The following is a 19,145-nucleotide window of genomic DNA, read 5'->3' as shown; positions in this document are numbered from 1 at the left end:
ATTAGTTCACGGACCCATTCTAACACAAAAATTTAAACAAATACATTGATTAATTGGAATTAAGAATCAGAAAAGATAAAAAAAACAATAATCGTCAGAAAATAACATTTAAACTAATATTTCAAAAAAACCTCACCGCAAACCCTATCACCAACTCGACAAATAATTTTAACCCTATATGGAATGCTAACCTCAAGCAGTCTGTCAAAACAGCGGCGCCGAGCACAATATGGCGTCCAAACATTGATACCAGAACGGTGACAGCCATTCGCCCAATCGTCCAAAACAGCTCTTTTGCGCCACCGTGCGTGTAGAATATCTAGGAATTACTTCCGCATGGTGAATGGCAAGTGCGATTTTGGGAACAGAAACCGTTAAAGTTCCATGAGCGTCCTTTAATGTGCAAGGTATGTAATTTACCAAGCTAAATATGCCGAAAGTGCCCCGACTAGGTTACGCCTTTGTTATCTTCTGTGCGAACTTCCGAGCAACATTCGGTTTGAAAAAGAAGAAGTATGGCGATATACAAACCTACACAAGCTAACACCACACCTAGTAGTAGGCAATATACATTATAATATGCCCTAAAGCTTCCTAATACATTTTGTTTTTCTTGTGCTTTTGCGTCATTTTATAAACTATTAAAAAAGTTAAAATTAAAAAAAGACATATAATGCATTAAAGTCGCACTTAAAAAATGAATAGGCTTTTTACCATAACAAGTAGTTTAATTACTAATGGGTGTATGTGTAACCGAGCGAATAGCAATTAGCTAAAACTCTAATTTTAATTGGTTGATAAATAAATCATGGAAATTTGATTTAATACTACCACCACCCAAACGCTAACAAAAACCACAACCTAAACCAATGCACAATCACCAATGGGTGTATGCGTTCTTGAGCGGGCCGGGCAAATAAGCAATTCCATTTTTAATTCAAAACAATATTTTAAAGGTTTTAATCTAGTGTTTCTCAACCGTTTTTTGCGACGAACCAGATACAAAGCGTATAACAACGACAACCAACTTTTACCCATGGGTTGAGAATCACTGGCTTAATGGAATCTAATAATGTTATTATTTGTGGCCTATGTAGTAAATCAAAAGCAAAACACGAAAACCGACTGTCGCAAGCAGACGATGGCGTCTTCATTATTCCTCACCATCTAATATCTGCAATCGACACTGGTGACGTATACGTGACGTCAATGCTAGGGGAATCCCCTCAATGGCAGGTGCGAGCGACAGAATGTTTTGTGTTGGCGCATCTGGTTTGGAAATAAGTGACAGTTGCAAAAGGAATGAAGGGAAAACACGTGTTTTTGTTGCGCTTATAAAACACGTTTAACGCAATCGTCGCTTTGTTTAGAGAGATTTCTAACAGAATAAGGATTAGAACCGCTTTCGAATGTTATAACAAACAATTCAGCTAGTAAGCAATCAATTTTGTTTCAAAATAAAGTTGCAATTAATTTTACGTTTGTTTACTGACAAGAAATTCTATGCAATTATAAATACGGAAAGCGTAAAATCCTAGATTATGCTCAACTGCATTCATGGCTTAGTTTGGTTGAATAAGCTATCTAACATAAAACAAAGCAGACCTTGACCCAAAACGTGGCTAGTTATGCCATTAGGTTCAAACAATTGATCAACATTTTTTTTTTTAACTTTTTTGTATAATAGGCTACTAACGAGCAACCTATAAATATGAAAAGTAAAAAAAAACGAAGCATAAAATTCATGCTTGGCCTTATGAGTCCCAATACTACGTTTTAGCTCGTAAAGTACCTCAAAAATTAAGCAAGATTTAGCCGAATGGGATTGGTGGTTGTCCCATAGTGCTTATTAGTGAGTGGTGGTAGCCAAATTATTATTTTAATCTAAAAATTACTTGTGGACGCGGGAAAGGTTTCGTAAACTATGTTTTATTAAACCGAGTAAAATATAACAGAGCCGTAAAAAGCAAATTAGATTATGTCGGAACGCAGCCGCCTTATAAAAAAAATCCGAAAATTGGAAATCCATTCAGGTCCGGGAAAAATATCCGGATATATAAAAAAAAAGTTGCTGTATTTTGTCTCAATTAAATACTTTAAATGGAATGTTGTTTTCAATAAAATTCATTAAAAATAATTTCTTTAAAATAAAATAAAAAATAAAAAGTCATTTTGTAACAAATGACGTCATTTCGGCTATATTAAAATATCGGGCATCGAAGTAAGATAGATTCCCTTGTACTAAACCATCTATTGGTCTCCCTAGCAACACTTTAGCGTCACACAACATCTGCTTTGTTACGTCACACAATGGGTTCTGCGTCATCAATCCAGCAGACGTCACGCAAGGCGATAGAGAGCGTGGCGAGGGTTGTGGAGGAATCGGCTCTGGGGCCGGTTTTAAGGAGGAAACACCATCATGACACTAAGGTGAGATATCGATTACATGGGATACAACACGCGTGGCGCTAGAGAGCTATTTATGTGGGCAATCAACCGGTAGGTGGCGATAGAGCAGGGGTTCTTCTTAAACTAGGGTCCATGGACCATGAGTGATACATTGAATAGTTTTTGGGGGTTCATAAAGCCCTAACTTAAATAATAGTGTATATTTTAAAAGTTTTTATTTACGTAATACGAGCATAAAATTTACTTTTCAGGACACATTTTTTTGTCTTACTTATTTGTTTATTTTGTTTAATCCAACCATTGTCACCGGACGCGGTAAAATTATTACTGTCAAACATTTTAATCAGAATTTTCTTTCGAATAACAGAATCTGCCTGAATTCGAATGGTGAAAAACTAACGATTCTGGTGGCACATCAATGGTACACATTAATTAAACGTAAAACAGCGTTTGGCAACGATAGTACAGAACTTAGTAAACCGAAATATAATATCCAAACAAACTGATTTTCAGTTTATCAAGTTCTGTGCTTTGTTTAATTTTTGTCAAACGTTTTTAAAATATTTTATGCTTCTTTAACGATAGGAACTATTATCTTTCCGGAACATCTATGCAAATTTCATTTATGACATCATAACAACAAAGAATCACAAAACTTGACCAGTATCTTGCAAGTTAAAAAGGGGAAACTTTTCGAGATTAATGGGCCGCGTTTGTTTTGAAATTTCCGGGCTAACTAATTAGCTAATCCACCGCTGTTAATAATCCTATATACATTTTGAGTAAAGTTGAGTTTTTCGACATTTTGTTGGTACGCAACAAGATCATAGAAGCACCACTGATTAATGGGGCAGACAGATCGTTTTGGTTTATAGGAGAAGCTGGTTTTACCAGCTTGTAGCAAAATAATCCAACTTTGATGTATTTATTTTTCCAGGCTCAACTAGCATTCAAGATTCAGGAGCCAAGTGAGTTGTCGGTTAATTTCATAAATTGCTGGCGCGAACAAGTTTAACGCCAATTAGCACAAAAGAAAAGTTTGTTTAATGTTAATGTTAATGTTGGTTACAAACTTAATATTTTCAAATAAAAATGTCTTCCCAAATAAAAAATCTTTGCTAGTCAGGGTTAAAAATAAATAAATAAAGGGACAGCACCGGAATCGCGACTATAGGGCTGCCCTAAATATTTGGATTCCGAAACCTGCAATTTTGACCAAAGTACGTCTAATGATCGGGTGCTGAATAATCCCAAATAATCAAAGCTGATGCAATTGATGCATACAACGGTAAAGTATTCAAATTTGGTTCATCAGAACTTCGACTACTTTAATTACTAATTTAACTTCAAAGTTTTGAATTGCTGTATTGGTCGCGAATCATGACTGAAAAGCCGAAAAAAGGTTAGTTGCATAAAAACTACCGCACAACGTTTTTTAAAAAAATTGAAGCTTTTGTTTGAGTATTTTTTTTTTTAAACATCTGAAAAACCTTATCTGAATTGGAACCGGGTCGGAACGATACCGACATAATATCGTATAATTACCGATACTAACACTTTATCGGATCCGATATTATCGTACATCTTATCATGTTTAACATCCCCAGAAGTTCCGGCAAACGAGTCTGTTGAGGAAAAGCGCAAAATCCTCGATCGGAAACTTTCCACCGATAAGCAACAGGTAATTACGTCAGCATTGCGTCATCACATTTGTTACGTCACCAATTTTTTGGTGCAAATTTTATGGCGACTCATTACGTCACGATTTCCATTCATAAGGAAACTTATTACGTCACGAATACTCATTACGTCACGATTACTCATAACGTCACGACTACTTGTTACGTCACGATTACTTATTACGTCACGAATACTCATTACGTCACGATTACTCATTACGTCACGATTACTTGTTACGTCACGATTACTTGTTATGTCACGATTACTCATTACGTCACGAATACTTATTACGTCACGATTACTCATTACGTCACTATTACTAATTATTTTACGTAACAATAGTTGATGAACAAGCAGCTTTTACAAATTCAGATACATGGAATGTATGTTAATTTTTAGTGTTTAAAACTTATTCATATAGGTAATAAAATAAATATTGTACAATATAAAACTAAACATGTTCATTATTCGTTCAATTTCCGTAATACTTGGTAATATTGGCTACTAATGATGTCATCATTAGTTATTACCCCGCAATTGAATTAAAAAATGATAAAATTAATGAATTTTATATTTACTGAAGTATAGGAGATAAAGAAGCAACTCAAACGGTTTTCCTGGTTAGTTGTTAAATTGTTGATTATTTTTTAGCTTCACAGCCACATTAAAGTGCATAGTTGGGGAAAGAAAGCACAAGCTGCACAGAAAGAAGGTTTGTGAAGTGTAACGTGGGATTGAAACATCCGTTGTTTACAATGATTTAAATATTACTTTTGATTCACTTTTTGGTGGAAATAATTCAATTTTGAGTCAAGCAATTTTAGAGAGTTATATTTTATTTTAGATTTTCTTAAGCTTTTAATGCGGTTAAACTTTTTTCTATTTGCCTTATTTATTGTTTATAATTGCATGAACTGTTGCTGAAAAAAAAGAAGGGGGACTTTTTTATTATTGTTTTCTCAGAAAACCTCTTTGTTGCTAACCATCGTTATTTCAACCATATTAATTCTCGCCAATGCTGTAAGCGTGAGCGATTTAATTTGTGCTTAAACAAGTTTAACCTTGTTCAGCTGGAGGTCAAAGAATGGAGGATGCTGTGACAGCCTTCATCGCCAAACTAAAGGAAGACCCCAAGCTACAACAGGTGTGAAGGGGGTTAAGAGGTTAGGGGTCAGGGGTTAGGTGAGTAGGTTAGGGGTTAAGGGTTACAGTAGTGTTTTTTTAGTTTCGGCCTGCCAGCAAAAAGTTCATTTTTCTACCCTCCAATACAATATAACTCGATTTTTTTCACTTGTAATGTTATGCATTTTATGCACATTTGACCATTTGTTAAGTGGATGGGTTATTTTTAAAGTTACAGTCCGCGCACAACTTAAAAAATTGATGTTCTGGGGTTCGGCTAAGGAAGTGTAAGATTTACAGGGTTAAGAGTCCGGGTTTTAATAACTATTAAGCATATCAAACGTAAATCTCCTAAATTAACCACCATTGAAAGCAAAGAAATCTTGATTTAACCCCTATTATCATCAATTCCCCAGGAAAAACTGAAGTTGATTCGATCTCCATCTTTCGATGTTTGGCAATGTCGGACAGAGGAGCTGGTTACTTACGTCATAATGATGTTTGAAGACCTCGGGGTCACCAGCGAACTCAACATCTCAGTTTCAAGGCTCAAGAAGTGGCTGGTGGGTGGACACAAAATGGCGGCCGATTCACGCTACCACCACGATGAACAATTTAGATTTTACACGCTTCAAAAGTTTTCTTGTGCAGTAGTTTTAAACTTTATTTTTGTTGCCCTGCGTTAAAAAAAGCTTATTGGCTTTACGTTTATTGATATAGGGAATAAAATAATTTTTATTGGTTCATTTTTGTTTCAAAAACGAACAACAGATTTTCCTTATAACATAATGACGTCACGACATAGAGAGAGCAATAAATGACTTAATATTGGGCACAGAAATCCAAAATCCATCTAAAATAATTAAAAAAGTTCAGGAATACCGTTTTTACGGCTTCTAACTAAAATTCAAACGATTACGAGTCTTCGATTCTACCATAAACAATAAAATAATAATAATATTATTATAATAAACACACAAATAATAATGCAATTGTTATTTTATTAACTAACATTTCAACGTACTAGGTGGCAGTGGAGCAGAACTACATTCGCTACGTGTTCTTCCACAACTTTCGTCACGCTTTCTGCGTCACACAGATGATGTACTTCATCATTCACGAGCTGGAACTCACGAAGCACATGACCATTCTGCAACTCACGATACTCCTGGTAGCCTGTATCTGTCACGATCTTGATCATCCAGGACTAAACAATCTGTGAGTGAGATACTTGTTCCCTATGAGAACTCGCTAGCAAAGCTAGTAATTCAGTCAATAAAACGGGCACAATTTATTTTTATGTTAAATTCTATATTTCGTAAGCCACAAAATTAAGGGTATAATCTGTTTGCAATGCAAATTGCAATTTTTCCTTTTGAAAGCGAAGAAATTTTAACCTTCAGCCTACTTTGAAACGTATCATTTTACCCTGGCTTTAATTATATACCAGGGCAAGCATCTCCTATAGTTACACAAGTAGACTATATTTCGGAGACTTTTTCGGTCGCAATTTATAAAAAGCAACAAATAGTATTTGCATGCAACTTTGATGTCATTAAATTTAACTTGTTCTAATCAAATCTGTGAGTGGGATGATTGCTAACTAACAAGATAAGGTTTCAGTGAGATTTGTGAGATTTTAGAAACACACTTACAACCTAATTTTATTCTTATCTTGCAAAACACTATAGTAAGTTTAAATTGTAAAGGTACTGCTTAGATTTTGAAACGTATCATTTTTAACCTGGCTAATTATCCGGACTCAACTACAATCTGTGAGTACGACGGTTGGTCACTAACGGGGTTTGGCTTTAGTGGGGGCTGAGAAATTTTTAGCGACTTTTTGCTCTTGTTACAAGAGAAGGTGATAGTTTAATAGATATTAGGATAGATTTGAGAAACCATTGCGTTCCCTAAAACTGCCTAAAAAGTGGGCCCTACACCCCCGATTAAATTTATCATTTTGAACCAAACAGTTTTTTTTGGAGGGTGTCGAATTTCATTCACTCTAAATAGACCGATGATGATTTATTTTGGTACAAAATATAGCAGCCGGGCTATTACCGACCTGTTTTTAAGTTGTTACTTAACGCGGTTACAATACAAAAACCCTAAGTTGATTAATACTTTTTAGCTTACACTTTTACTTTCCCGCAGCTACCAGACGAAGGCTCACACCGAGTTGTCAGTCTTGTACCACAACCACTCAGCTTTAGAACATCATCATTGCGCCGTTGCCTTCCAACTATTATCCGCTAACGACCTCAACATCTTCACAAACCTGCCAGAGGACCAAGTCGATCAAGTATCGCACGTACGTCATCAACATATTACGTTATCTATATACTACGTCATCCGGTGGTTGCACCACCAGTACAGTGTGGCTTTAAATACGAAACTACAAAAGTAGTACTTAAGCTTGTTTTAATATTTGTAAATGGCCGTATTTGTGTAATGCTAGATAGAGGATCAGGTGTCACTAATTTACATATTAACGTGCTTGTTTTAATAACTTAAATGCTCATTTAAATAAAACCGTTTTTACAGCAAAATAAGACATCACTAGAACATAGTATGACGTCACTACTCCTAACGAAGTGACATCATAATATACTAGAACGGTAATTTTTATTATTTGAGAGACGTTTTGATTATGGTTAAAAGTTTCAACAAAGCAACTTTATAAATTTTTCATCATCAGGATGAGGTAAGGTCATATCAAAATGAGAAATTATTAATTTTGGGCTGTGACTTTATTTTATAACACTATCAATTTCAAGTGAAAAACCGTCTATTTTTGATTTTTTTAATTGACCTAAAACGACGTCACATTGACGTCACGCAATGACGCGATCTGACCAGATAGTGACGTCATGTTCAGATCGTGATCCAGCTGATCCTTGCAACCGACATGGCGATCCACGACCGCATCCTGGAGGACTTTAAGATGAAGTTGGAAGCTGGGTTCTCGCTGAGCAACCCTGAGCACCTTCTTGCTCTGCAGAAGATATTGATCAAATGCTGCGACATTTCCAACGAAGTGAGACCTCTCGATATCTCAAAAGTGTGGGTCGATAAACTATTCAAGGAATTCTCAGCGCAGGTAAATTGACTTAATGTTTGCATATTGTTGTAGAAATATGTTTGACTTAAGGCCTGTTTACACTACAGCTGAGCTGAACTGAGCTGGGCGCGAAACTGCGTTTGTACTATGGCTGCGTAGCAGACAAAGCAAATTCATTTTCACGCTTTAAAGACAGTCGGACAAAGCGTGAAAATCGCTCAAGCGCAACTTTTGGAGCTTGAGTTTAGCAAAGTGTGAAACGCTCGCCACAATAAAACTTGAATGCAAATTACGCTTAGCTCAGCTCAGCGCAGCTGTAGTGTAAACGGGCCTTAAAGTGTGGAAATCAGATGGCACTATTATACGACTAATAGAACTATGCAATTTTAACCGGATTTCCAGAGAACTTTTTCTTGTGCTGAAAAATAAGTTCAGCGCATGAATCATATTTTGCTGTCGCTAAGCTTAAAATTGCTTATTAAAAAGTTTAAAATTATAAAATTAACACAATAGTTTATAGTAAAATGGTTAGGTTTTGTTTATAAACTTATTTCATTTTTTTGCAAATAGTATTATTGCGTGGGTGCTATGGATGTTAAAAATTAAAACTTGCGTTGTAGGTAAAAAATAAACTCTGTTGTTTTACGTTCAGGTCATAATCCGTTGAACTTACTTGGTTGCAGACATTATTGTTGTATAGTTATTCGTTTTTGTCTAATTTTTCAAGCTTTACTTTATGACTGCTTTTACCCCAACCAGTGAGAACAAGTATTTACTCAAAACATTACCGCAAGAAATAGTTCTACCAATGTTTGAAGGTTTGGGTCTGGCCCTTAAATAGAAAGAACGCCGAGATTTTTTTGCCATATTTTGCTCCGACATCAATTTTGTTCTACCTCACAGGACCCAGTCCACTTTCAACATCACAGTATATAATGCGCTTTATATATGTGAATGATATATGTTAGTCAACTCTTTACCTGAGTTCAATCAATTACATTTATTCAGTTCAATTACAATTACTTTAAAAACTGTAATTAATTACAAATTACAATTAATCCAACTCTGCTACGTACGTGCCCCATTACTAGTCTCTACTTAAAACTATTAAATCTTCTAATGACGTCACTTAAACCTTCTAATGATGTCACTTCCTGCGTAGGCGGACCGCGAGAGACGTGAGGGACTTCCGGTTGAGAAATTCATGCAGAAGACGAACATGAAGAAAGCTGACGACCAACTCTTCTTCATCAGGAAGATCATTATGCCGCTGTTCGAGTGCCTTGGAACTGTGAGTACAAGGCGCCCACTAACGGGCGGTATTATGTGTGTAACTGTGACGCTAGGTTGTGCTAGAGAGCCACAGCTCGAATATTGTTTCCTTTTTTCTACAGTTTGCCGTAACAGTACTCAGAATAAGCGCCTTCTCACTATGCTGAAAATGAATAAAGAGATATTCGAAACGTCCAAAATGCTATCTACCTCTGCTTTGATAATTTGATATTCTTGCTACGTCTTACTAGAACCATCATGTCATTATGCTCCAAAGCTTAAACATCGTCTACAGTTTAGTAGAAAAATATTTGTTCAGCCACTTATTAAGGTGTTGTTGTAAACTTTCAATTACTAAACGTTTTACGAAACAAAATCTAACCACATTATGTGCTCATTTGAGCTCATATGAACACTTAATCACGGAGTGCTCACATGATCAGGTGTTTCCCGACGTGAACGGTCGCATCTTGAAATCACTTCGTGAGTCGGAATTGTTCTACGAGCGAATGTCAGCTGACGAGATCAAACAATTGATGGATAGTGACTCAACAATGACCAAAGCGGACGGCACCCCCAAGTTCATCATCCCAACAATTGCCCTCAACCAAGTGCAAGAAGAAGCGCAAAAAACTGTGGCGGAAAAGTAAAGGAATATGTTACAAGGGAAATAAACTATTGATTTACCATGATACATTTGTATATATATGTGTATTTGTTGTGTTGCTTGGCCCAAATTTGCTAAAAATGCTGCCTAACTGTGGTTTCCCCGTATATTTCACCTTCGTTTCATGGCATTTCAAAGTTTTAATTGGGTTTGGTTTTCATGACGTCATTTTAACAACACCGTGTTCGATTTTCATGACGTCAGTTTTTTCATGAACAGTATGACGTTTCTACGTCGACACGCGCCAAATAAAACGTTTAATGCGACCGCGGCGTAATAACTGTTCTCGTTTTGTAAATTCGATTTTAAATACCGAACTCACTTATATATAGTAAAGTCCAACTTTTATTCAAATTTCAAGCTAAACCTTGGAAAAAAATATTTAACTGAATGTCGTAATTGTAATAAATTTCGTAACAATAGTGCTTGCGAATGCTTCTTTGACCCTTTGACCCTTGACCCTTTGACAATCCAAATTCCAAATAATACTTTCGTTTTTGTCCACTTGTTGTTAACTTTTCTTATTGTTACGTCATAAGCACACGTTTGTTAGTGTACATAATAACCATTTCACTGTTTGTATTCATTAAAGCTATGTGTTGGTTTGTCGCAGTTTCGTTAAAGTTGTAACAAGAAGGAATAAGAGTTTTTAGTTTTTAAGCAGCCAACAACAAAATCAGATTTTGGTTGGGTTTGGGTGAAAATCCTGAGCATTATTTGGGTGTTTGATCTATATTCATTGTAAGTCCAAATATTAGGGAAGTGATTTATGAAACTATTGTGCCACAAAACACAACTGATATTTTCACGGCAGTTGACCTACTGTGTATTGGGGTGAAGTTATATGGTTTTGCAAAAAAAAGTGTGTCGCGCATTTGCCACCGGCTTAAAAGGTTATAAAACCACAGTTTTAAGGAGTTGGAGTAAGATGTACATTTCTTCACAACCTTAATACACATACACACTTATTATTGCAAAAATACATGCACACGCACACACACACACACACACACACACAACACACACACACACACACACACACACACACACACACACACACACACACACACACACACACAGCGAACCATCTTTGCAAGCAGAGATTGCCGCAACAATCACATATTTGCAAAATTAAACAGATAAACCGCCTGCTTTTGTTGCACCGTATGGGAGTTTAATTGCAACAAAAATTCTGAACAGGATTTGTTTTGCTGCATTGTCTTGAAACAATAGCTTCAACAATGCAACATTGTCTCGGCACAATCGCGCCTAATTTTCAAATCAAAACAAGTCGAAAAGGGCGTCAGCTCACGAGCGAGCGGCATATGCGGCGAATAAAACGCGAGACGCGACGCTCGAAGATTAGGGAAGGATTGTGTGGCAATATTAGGCGCGTATCCTTCCTAGAAGCGCCTAAGCAGAGTCAATAAACTGCCGCCTTGCTGCTGCTGGTTAATTAGCGCCGGGATTTCATCTTGCGTCCGCTTTAGGGGAGAAAGTGTGTTTAGTATCTTGTCGCTGGCAATTTCCTCACAATGGTTCCTTTATTACTTCACGAGGAACGCGCGCTGTCTGACCCCCGGCACGTTTTTTTTGTCGGTTCTTCGAGGGGAGTGGAAAATATTGGGGAAGGTTCAACTAGGTTGAGAAAAAATGTGGCGACAAAAGACTGAAAATGATAAGGTGGTTAGAAAAATAGTTATTAAGGAAAAACTTTGCTATTTACTTAGGGGTGGAAATTTATCTAAATACTTGATTCGTTTAAGTTGCCGGGCATCTGATAAATATTAAAGTAAATATGTTGCTTTTTTTGTACCTCAATAAAAGCAGTGAAACCTCAATAATAATAATAAAAAAAACTCAATAAAAAAACAACAATTACTTTTATCGAGTATCGGAACCGGTACGATACCGACATAGATCCTTACACGCTTTGCAACTCGCAAGTTCCATCAGACATTGTTTGTCGTAAAACTCGCAGCAAATTCTTGGTAGCCTTCCTACACATTGTGTTGGACACAGACAATCTAATAGATAAGGAGTAATGTGTTTCAAAGACCGTGATCTCTACTTGGCTTGGGTGAATTTCCAGTTAAGTACTTAGCACAATCTGCTTAATAGGACACGTTTACATGAAGAGGGTTTATATTTTCCCACACTTTGCAAAAACTTTTTTGCAAAAAGATATCTAACTGGATCAGAATTACTTAAAACTAATCAAATGCAAAACAGTTTAATTTGCTTGCCGAGACTAACTGGTGTAAACGTTCAGGGTTTTTTTAAGGTTTGGTTTGGGTGACCGCTAAGTAGTTTTAAGAGACAGCAAGTGTTTCATTTAAATACCAAAAAATAGCCATATTTGCTTAAACGAATTATTTATTAGGCTACTGGCAGTGCACAATCAATGCAAATAACGCATTAAAACTTCATAGCAACTGTCAGCACCAACGTATTTCTTAATTTCTCTCCTTCCTCTCTTTTGCACTCAAAATATGCCGACTTATATAATGCCAAAAATATTCTCCCACCTACGAGAAGCTTCGGTCACAAACAATTGTTAAAACTAAACGTCAGGTTGAGTAAATACGTTTATGACATCATAAGCTTCATAATATTCAGTCTAAGTCAGAGAAGAGTCCAGAAGGAATAGAATTAACTCGAATCTAGGTTTCGCAAGAAAAGCAATTATTACGTTATTTCTGATTTCAAAGGTTACTTTAGGACAAACATTAATCTCTAAACATGCGGTACAAACCTAGGCATTTAAACTACATACAATCAACGCAACATAAAATGAATTATTCGACAAGGCAGAGCTTAAATGATTGTGACAGCGACCAAACAGCCTGCCCAACACGGCCGCCAAACAAGTTTGCTGCACAACCAAATAAAGTGTGCTTGTTGGCTTCTGCTTGTTATGTTTCCACACGTAAAAACTGATCATTATGCGCCATAAATCAGAAATAAACATTGACGAGTATCGAAGGTGCACTTCTTTTGTGAATAACTCTTTGATTCAGCTGTTAGCTGTACCTCCACTTATTCTTTTTTACGGACGTGAACTATTGATCGTAGGCTATATTCGTATTATCGACAAGACATAACGAGAAACAACCATTACTTTTCTACTGTAGTTTCGGTACCCCAAAACACCTTAAAAAAACACTGTAAACGTTAATACTCGCCCGAGAATACATTTTGAATACATTTCTGCAATTGATAAAATCAGTACGTTTCAACAATTAGATCCTTAGCCTACTGGAACAAATACTAAATGAAGCAAAATAAAAGCAATCAAAAAAATTCGAGGCTAAAGAAGAAATGAATGAGCAGGTCGCTTTATAACCACATTTTTTGAGAAAAAAATTAGCGATTTTTTGCGTAATTGGCTAGCTTTATAATTTTCTTCGATCGAATACATGCAAAAAAAACTTACTTCCCTTAAGACCGTTTGATATTTTCCCGCAACATCCTTTATTCTGACGCTGTCGCCAACCCAGTCGTTTACACAAGAGCAAGTCGCTGACAATTTCTTGCGCTTATCGTGAATGTCAAAATCATCAACAAATTATTCACTATTATTGAAGCAAGCAGATCGTTTATTTGGCGGATGCCATGACAAAATTTCACAAATTTACGTCAAAACGTGACATTATAAAATTACATCCAAACATGACGTTCCACTATACTATGGAAGCATTCGCAAATTAAAGATTTTTATCTCAGGAAAGATGTCACAAAGTTACGTCATAAAGTGACGTCACAAAGTTACTTTAAAATGTGGCGTCATAAATAAGTGACCTTAAGAACGCTACACAGTTAGTTTATTCTGTTGTTCCTTAATAAACACATTTCGAAAATGTTATCGATTTGCACAAAGCACAAAACGCCTTTATATTGTTGCCAGCCATTTAATTTGTAAGGGGAAACGCACGACGCATTTGAGCATTTCATCAAAATCTCCTGAAACCTAGAAACATAATAAAGATGGTTGCGAAACGAGGAAAAAAGCATTTATTAGTTAAAACAGGCACAAAATGCAGTTTTGGGGGGGGTTAGGGTCACTTGTACCCCTCACCAATGGTCCGCCAATTCTTTCTATGCATAGCTAGCTTACTTGGACCGAGATGGTTTGGATTGAGTCTGTTATGTTACAACAAGAAGCGATGTAACCCAGATTAGCATGTTATGATTTTGGTACTAAGCCGATATATTTTAACCTTTGTACGTGTGTACTGTGTAGGTTGTATTTGAAGCATACAAAAAATGTAGATTACAACTGACATTGTAATAATAAAATTGATCATAAAAATATTGAAGGTATTTTATTTTTCAGTTACGAGTAAGGTATCGTCCGATACCACGGATCGATGCCAAGTCGGTGCCTAATGTAAAATAATGTTAGCTCAACACAGTTTCCTGAATAGTTTTGCAGAAAATTGAAACAATTTCCGGGTTGTTATGTAAACATTTCCTTGTTTTGTATCAAAACTGTAAAACAATGTCGATATAAAGTTGGTCAAAGGTTATATAATAGTTTACAAAACGTGAGCGGTGTTTCACTCATACTGATGCAATAGGTGGAAGTTTAAGGCTCTTAATCACTGAATAGTTGTGAGGCTAACTGGTTGTTTTTATTTGAGCGTTTCGGAACTTTTAAGAAAGTAAGCGATGTTGGTAAAAATAAACAGCGCTGCCATGTTTGGTAAAGTTTATGAGCTCGTCAACACACGGAACCTCTAGAGTCGGATCACGTTCCACTAAAAACTCTAAACAAGTGAGAGAGAGGAGCGAGTTAGATGAGAGAGGAAGCCGAAGGCACAGGAAGCTGAGCGGCTCTGGGCTCTTTCGTCGAAGGACTGCGACAAACTTCATCAATTCCTTAGTTTCAATTCAAACCTCCGCAGAATTTCCGCTGAATTCGAGCCAGGTGTGTCGTCGCTTTTCCCCGAAAACTTTGCGCCACTTTTTTCGCCAACTTTTCACCAAAGCCTAGAGTCAAAACTCTGCTCATTCTTTAAGCAACAATGGAACAATGAGCCCATTGTAGTTGCTTGTTATTGTGTGAATATTTGAATTGAAATAGAATGCGTTTATTGTATTTATTCATTTCCACCTAACCAGACTGTAATGTAATACAACAGTTTATGCTTTCAGTGTTTTCGTTTAAAAACAGCTTTTAAGCTTTTTAAACAGAACTTAATTTTTGTGCCTTTTACAATGGGCGTGTATTGTTTAAATGCAGCTCTTTCTAATCTGTACAAAATGCAAATAAAATGTAAATAAGTTGCGCAGCTAAAACGTGCGAATAATAAATCCACGAAACTTCTAAAAGTGATTTCGCAAATTAATTACAGCAGAAACGAAGACACAATAAACTCATATGTTGCTGCCTAATTAGTTTATAAATACAAGTGACGCTTTTATGTAATAATCCCGAAAACACGTCATAAGACCAAAGTATCTGCATGTTAGGGGTGAAAATATAAGAGTCTGAACCTATTTTGCGCTTTCTGCTAAAATAATAAGCCTTAACTGAGATATGTATAAACAAAATTAGTTACTGAAAGCAGCAAAGCATTCGATTTTAAAGCGGGACATTTCTCTAATTAGGACCGGGTTACATTTTACGTTTGCAAGATTTTATTTCCAGCAAACACAAATTTTAAACACCAGGAAATTATTCACTGCATCATAAGTTGAGTTTGGCGTATATTAGCGAAGGTTAAGTCTTAACTGTTTATCGTTACTGCAGCAGAAAAGTATGACCGACTTTAATTTAGAGTATAACGCAGTAATACTCGTATAGCGCTAAATTACTTTACCTTTATAAAAAATGCTAAATATTGCTGACAAATTTCGTAAAGGGAATTATTATAATCAAGGCGATTTTACAATCGAAATTACAAAACTTAAATCGGTTATCAATGTTCCACTATAGAACTCACACAAGTCAAAAACTACGTTTTAAAAATCGATTACGCAGCAATTCGTCGTGTACAATATTCCTGACTAGGATTTAATCGTTTCAAGCCGTAAAGTGTACTTCAGAAGTTTCATAAAACAAAAGCCACACAAATCCCAATTCACGCTTCAAAACACGATTAACTAAACAAGTATTTAATCGATTTAAAACTACTAAAAAAAATTAAGTTTAGATTTGATAAAACAACTCTATAAAGAATTGCTTGTTGTGAAGACTCATGTGCTATCACACACTTGTGTATTTTTTGACGTAAATCGATCAACTTGTGCGAGACGTGTGAATGCTTCGACCAGGAAACGCGACACTTGTCCCGCATCGAGCGTCGCTACAAAGCGCGATGCTGGAATCCTCAACACGTGCTCGACTGTTGTGCAATATCGCGTTTATGACGTCAATAGCGGCAACGGCGTTTCGCCCAAATCTTTGACGTTATAAATCGTGACATCACATTTTAGTTAAGAAGAAAACTATTCTTATTATTTTGACTTGCGATTTTAAGAATACATTAAATTAGTTTAAACGCGTAATGTGTGACTATTTCGATTATGTTTGACCAGTAATTAAACCGAGTGCATACCACATTAAAGCTGGGATATTCAACTTACAAAAGTTATAAAAGAGTTACAGATTAGGTAAGTATTAATACAGGCCACAAATGTAACAGAACATTTTTTTATTCACTCTGACTTTATTTTGGAATGCTGTCACGAAGATACAAAAAACTCTACCGAAAAATTAGTTATTTTTTTTAGTTTTGGTGAATTGCTATTTGTAAGGTATACCAAGCTATTATTGACTTTTAGCAAAATAGGTGAAGGTTGTAGCAAGACATACAATGAACATCAACACCTTAACTAAAGTAGGTAGCATTTTTTCAACATGACCATGTTGAAAATTAATAGGGATTTATTCAAAAGGTTCACAAAATGCTTCCTACTTCTGTATGGGCTTGATATTTTTACAAGTATTATTAATCTATTGAAGGTGTATCACGGAAAAAGTTGAAGAGCAGCGTATTAGATTGTAGCCGATGTGCGAAAAGTGTTTATCTCCTATTGGACTTCTGGGTGTTAATCTGCCACGCATTAAAAGATGGAAACACTTAGATGCTGTATTTTTTCCGAATCCCGCGAAGCCGCAAAGTTTTGTGGTTTAAGTTTCGCAGCCCAAGCGCTTAATCCGCGGCGCAGTCGTAAGCTCGGCTAACTATGTTTGGAAGCTTGCTTGACAGTCGCGAGCCCGCCGCGAAAAAACCAACAATTTCCGCTTCTATCTGACGCTGCTCACAACTGATAACTAGTCACTTGGGAGAGGCGAGGGGACGGGGAGGTTGATTAAACGATGCTCTAACCCTTGGGGCTTGTTTAGGGGTGCTTGGGGTTTTGCTTGGAGCTAGGATGTGAGTTTTATTAAAGTATTTGTTTTCAGGGTGATGTTTTTGTGCAGAGTTTTGAAACCGTGGATTTTGATGCATTTTTGCTTAAATTTCGCTCCGTAATGACAAATGGCGCTTTAAACCATATTTGTGGATACGGTTTGAGATGTTTGATGATATTCTGATGTAGTTTTGAACTTGTGTAATGTTTGTAGCGTTGTTTTAACTAGACGTGACTTTGAAAAATGCTGTATTTACTTTAATTTTTAGACAGTTTAGTTAATTTCTGCGTTATTTACCATCGTTTTGATTTAACCTGAAAATTTGAGCCCAGAGATCGAAAAACACCAACGTTAGACACAAGTTAGATTCGATGTTGTGTCGTAGGGGCATTTAAATACAATTTTAAAATTTAAAATAATTTTAAAATACTTGTTGGTTAAGTTTGGTTCGCTGTCGGAATGCAACACATACTGTCATTGTAAAGTAAAGGCAGTAGCGCTAAGCCAGAACGCAAGTTCAAAGTCAATGCATTTGTTGCCGAATTTTTGTGGAGTTTATTGTAAGGCACGTCGTTGGTTTATGATACATCAACAAAATGTAATTACCGACGATATTACATATTTGTGCATTATATATATATTTGTGCATTATATATAATTTTTTGACACTTTGTCAAACTTGCAGCAGCTAATTTTAGTTTGTTCTTCTTTCTGGGAAAGTTTAGCAAATCATTTTAAAAAGCAGTTGTACTAAAGGTGAAGTAATTAAAACCTTCTTAGATATAGAAAATCTTTGGAATTAACCATCATTAAACCGTGATGGCGACAAACAATTTAAACAAGCAGGACCCACTTTGAATGGACTTTGAATTTGCTTGGCTTGTTCTAATTGTGGAATTTGAACGCCGGGTTTAGGAAATTGGGGTCATTATGTGAGCGTGGCATAATAACCCCAATATAAGCAATTCGACGCATTTTACGATTGTAAACTTTTTACATAAAGTTGCGTTTAATGAAAGGCGAGCCTAAACTAGAAAATTCGAACTTTATTTACAGATTCATAAAATATTGTTCAACAAATATGTAAAATAAGCTTTTAATAAAATTGAAAATCAAATGATCCAATTTCAATTTATACATCCTAAAAAATGTTCTGTTAAAGAAAGGTAAAAAACATGTTTTAGTTTGATTAAAGTTAAAGTTCTGTTGACGTATAATGCACTGATAAGTAAGTTTTGTTTAACACGCGTAAACATAAACAATACCATATAGTTGCTTATTGTTATGACTTTTATTCATAGATAATAAATTTACATTAAAAAGTTTTTGTACTTTGGCATTACCAGGGAATATACGCCAGTCGTTTCTAATAATGCTGGTTAGAACGCAAAAATGTTGTCAACTTAAAATGTCTACCATATACTCTTCAGTTGTGTGGCCTTGAAAATTAAAACTTTAATTATTTTAGGTACTTGTGCATTTCGCAAAACTGTCATTTTTTAGAATTTCTATCAAAGATAGTAGGATTTTTAAAGGCCATATAAAAGTAGGTAAAATTTGAACATTTG

At 35.9% G+C, this 19,145-nt stretch overlaps 1 protein-coding gene across 1 annotated transcript; it reads left to right on the top strand.

Moving 5' to 3' along the window:
• Positions 1-2,310: 2,310 nt before the first annotated feature.
• On the top strand, positions 2,311-10,197 carry LOC146162907 (high affinity cGMP-specific 3',5'-cyclic phosphodiesterase 9A-like). The gene is made up of 11 exons (XM_083385327.1): positions 2,311-2,430; positions 3,347-3,377; positions 4,017-4,090; positions 4,741-4,801; positions 5,160-5,233; positions 5,628-5,774; positions 6,239-6,429; positions 7,369-7,525; positions 8,093-8,314; positions 9,438-9,566; positions 9,991-10,197. Exons 1-11 carry the CDS (start codon positions 2,311-2,313, stop codon positions 10,195-10,197), a joined length of 1,413 nt encoding a protein of 470 aa, XP_083241453.1.
• Positions 10,198-19,145: the final 8,948 nt, after the last annotated feature.

Source organism: Ascidiella aspersa, chromosome 3 (assembly GCF_963924565.1).
Source record: "Ascidiella aspersa chromosome 3, kaAscAspe10.2, whole genome shotgun sequence".
In the NCBI taxonomy this organism is placed as follows: Eukaryota; Metazoa; Chordata; class Ascidiacea; order Phlebobranchia; family Ascidiidae; genus Ascidiella; species Ascidiella aspersa.
Note: the sequence above shows the minus strand (reverse complement) of the source record. Positions and strands in the feature narration are given on the sequence as shown.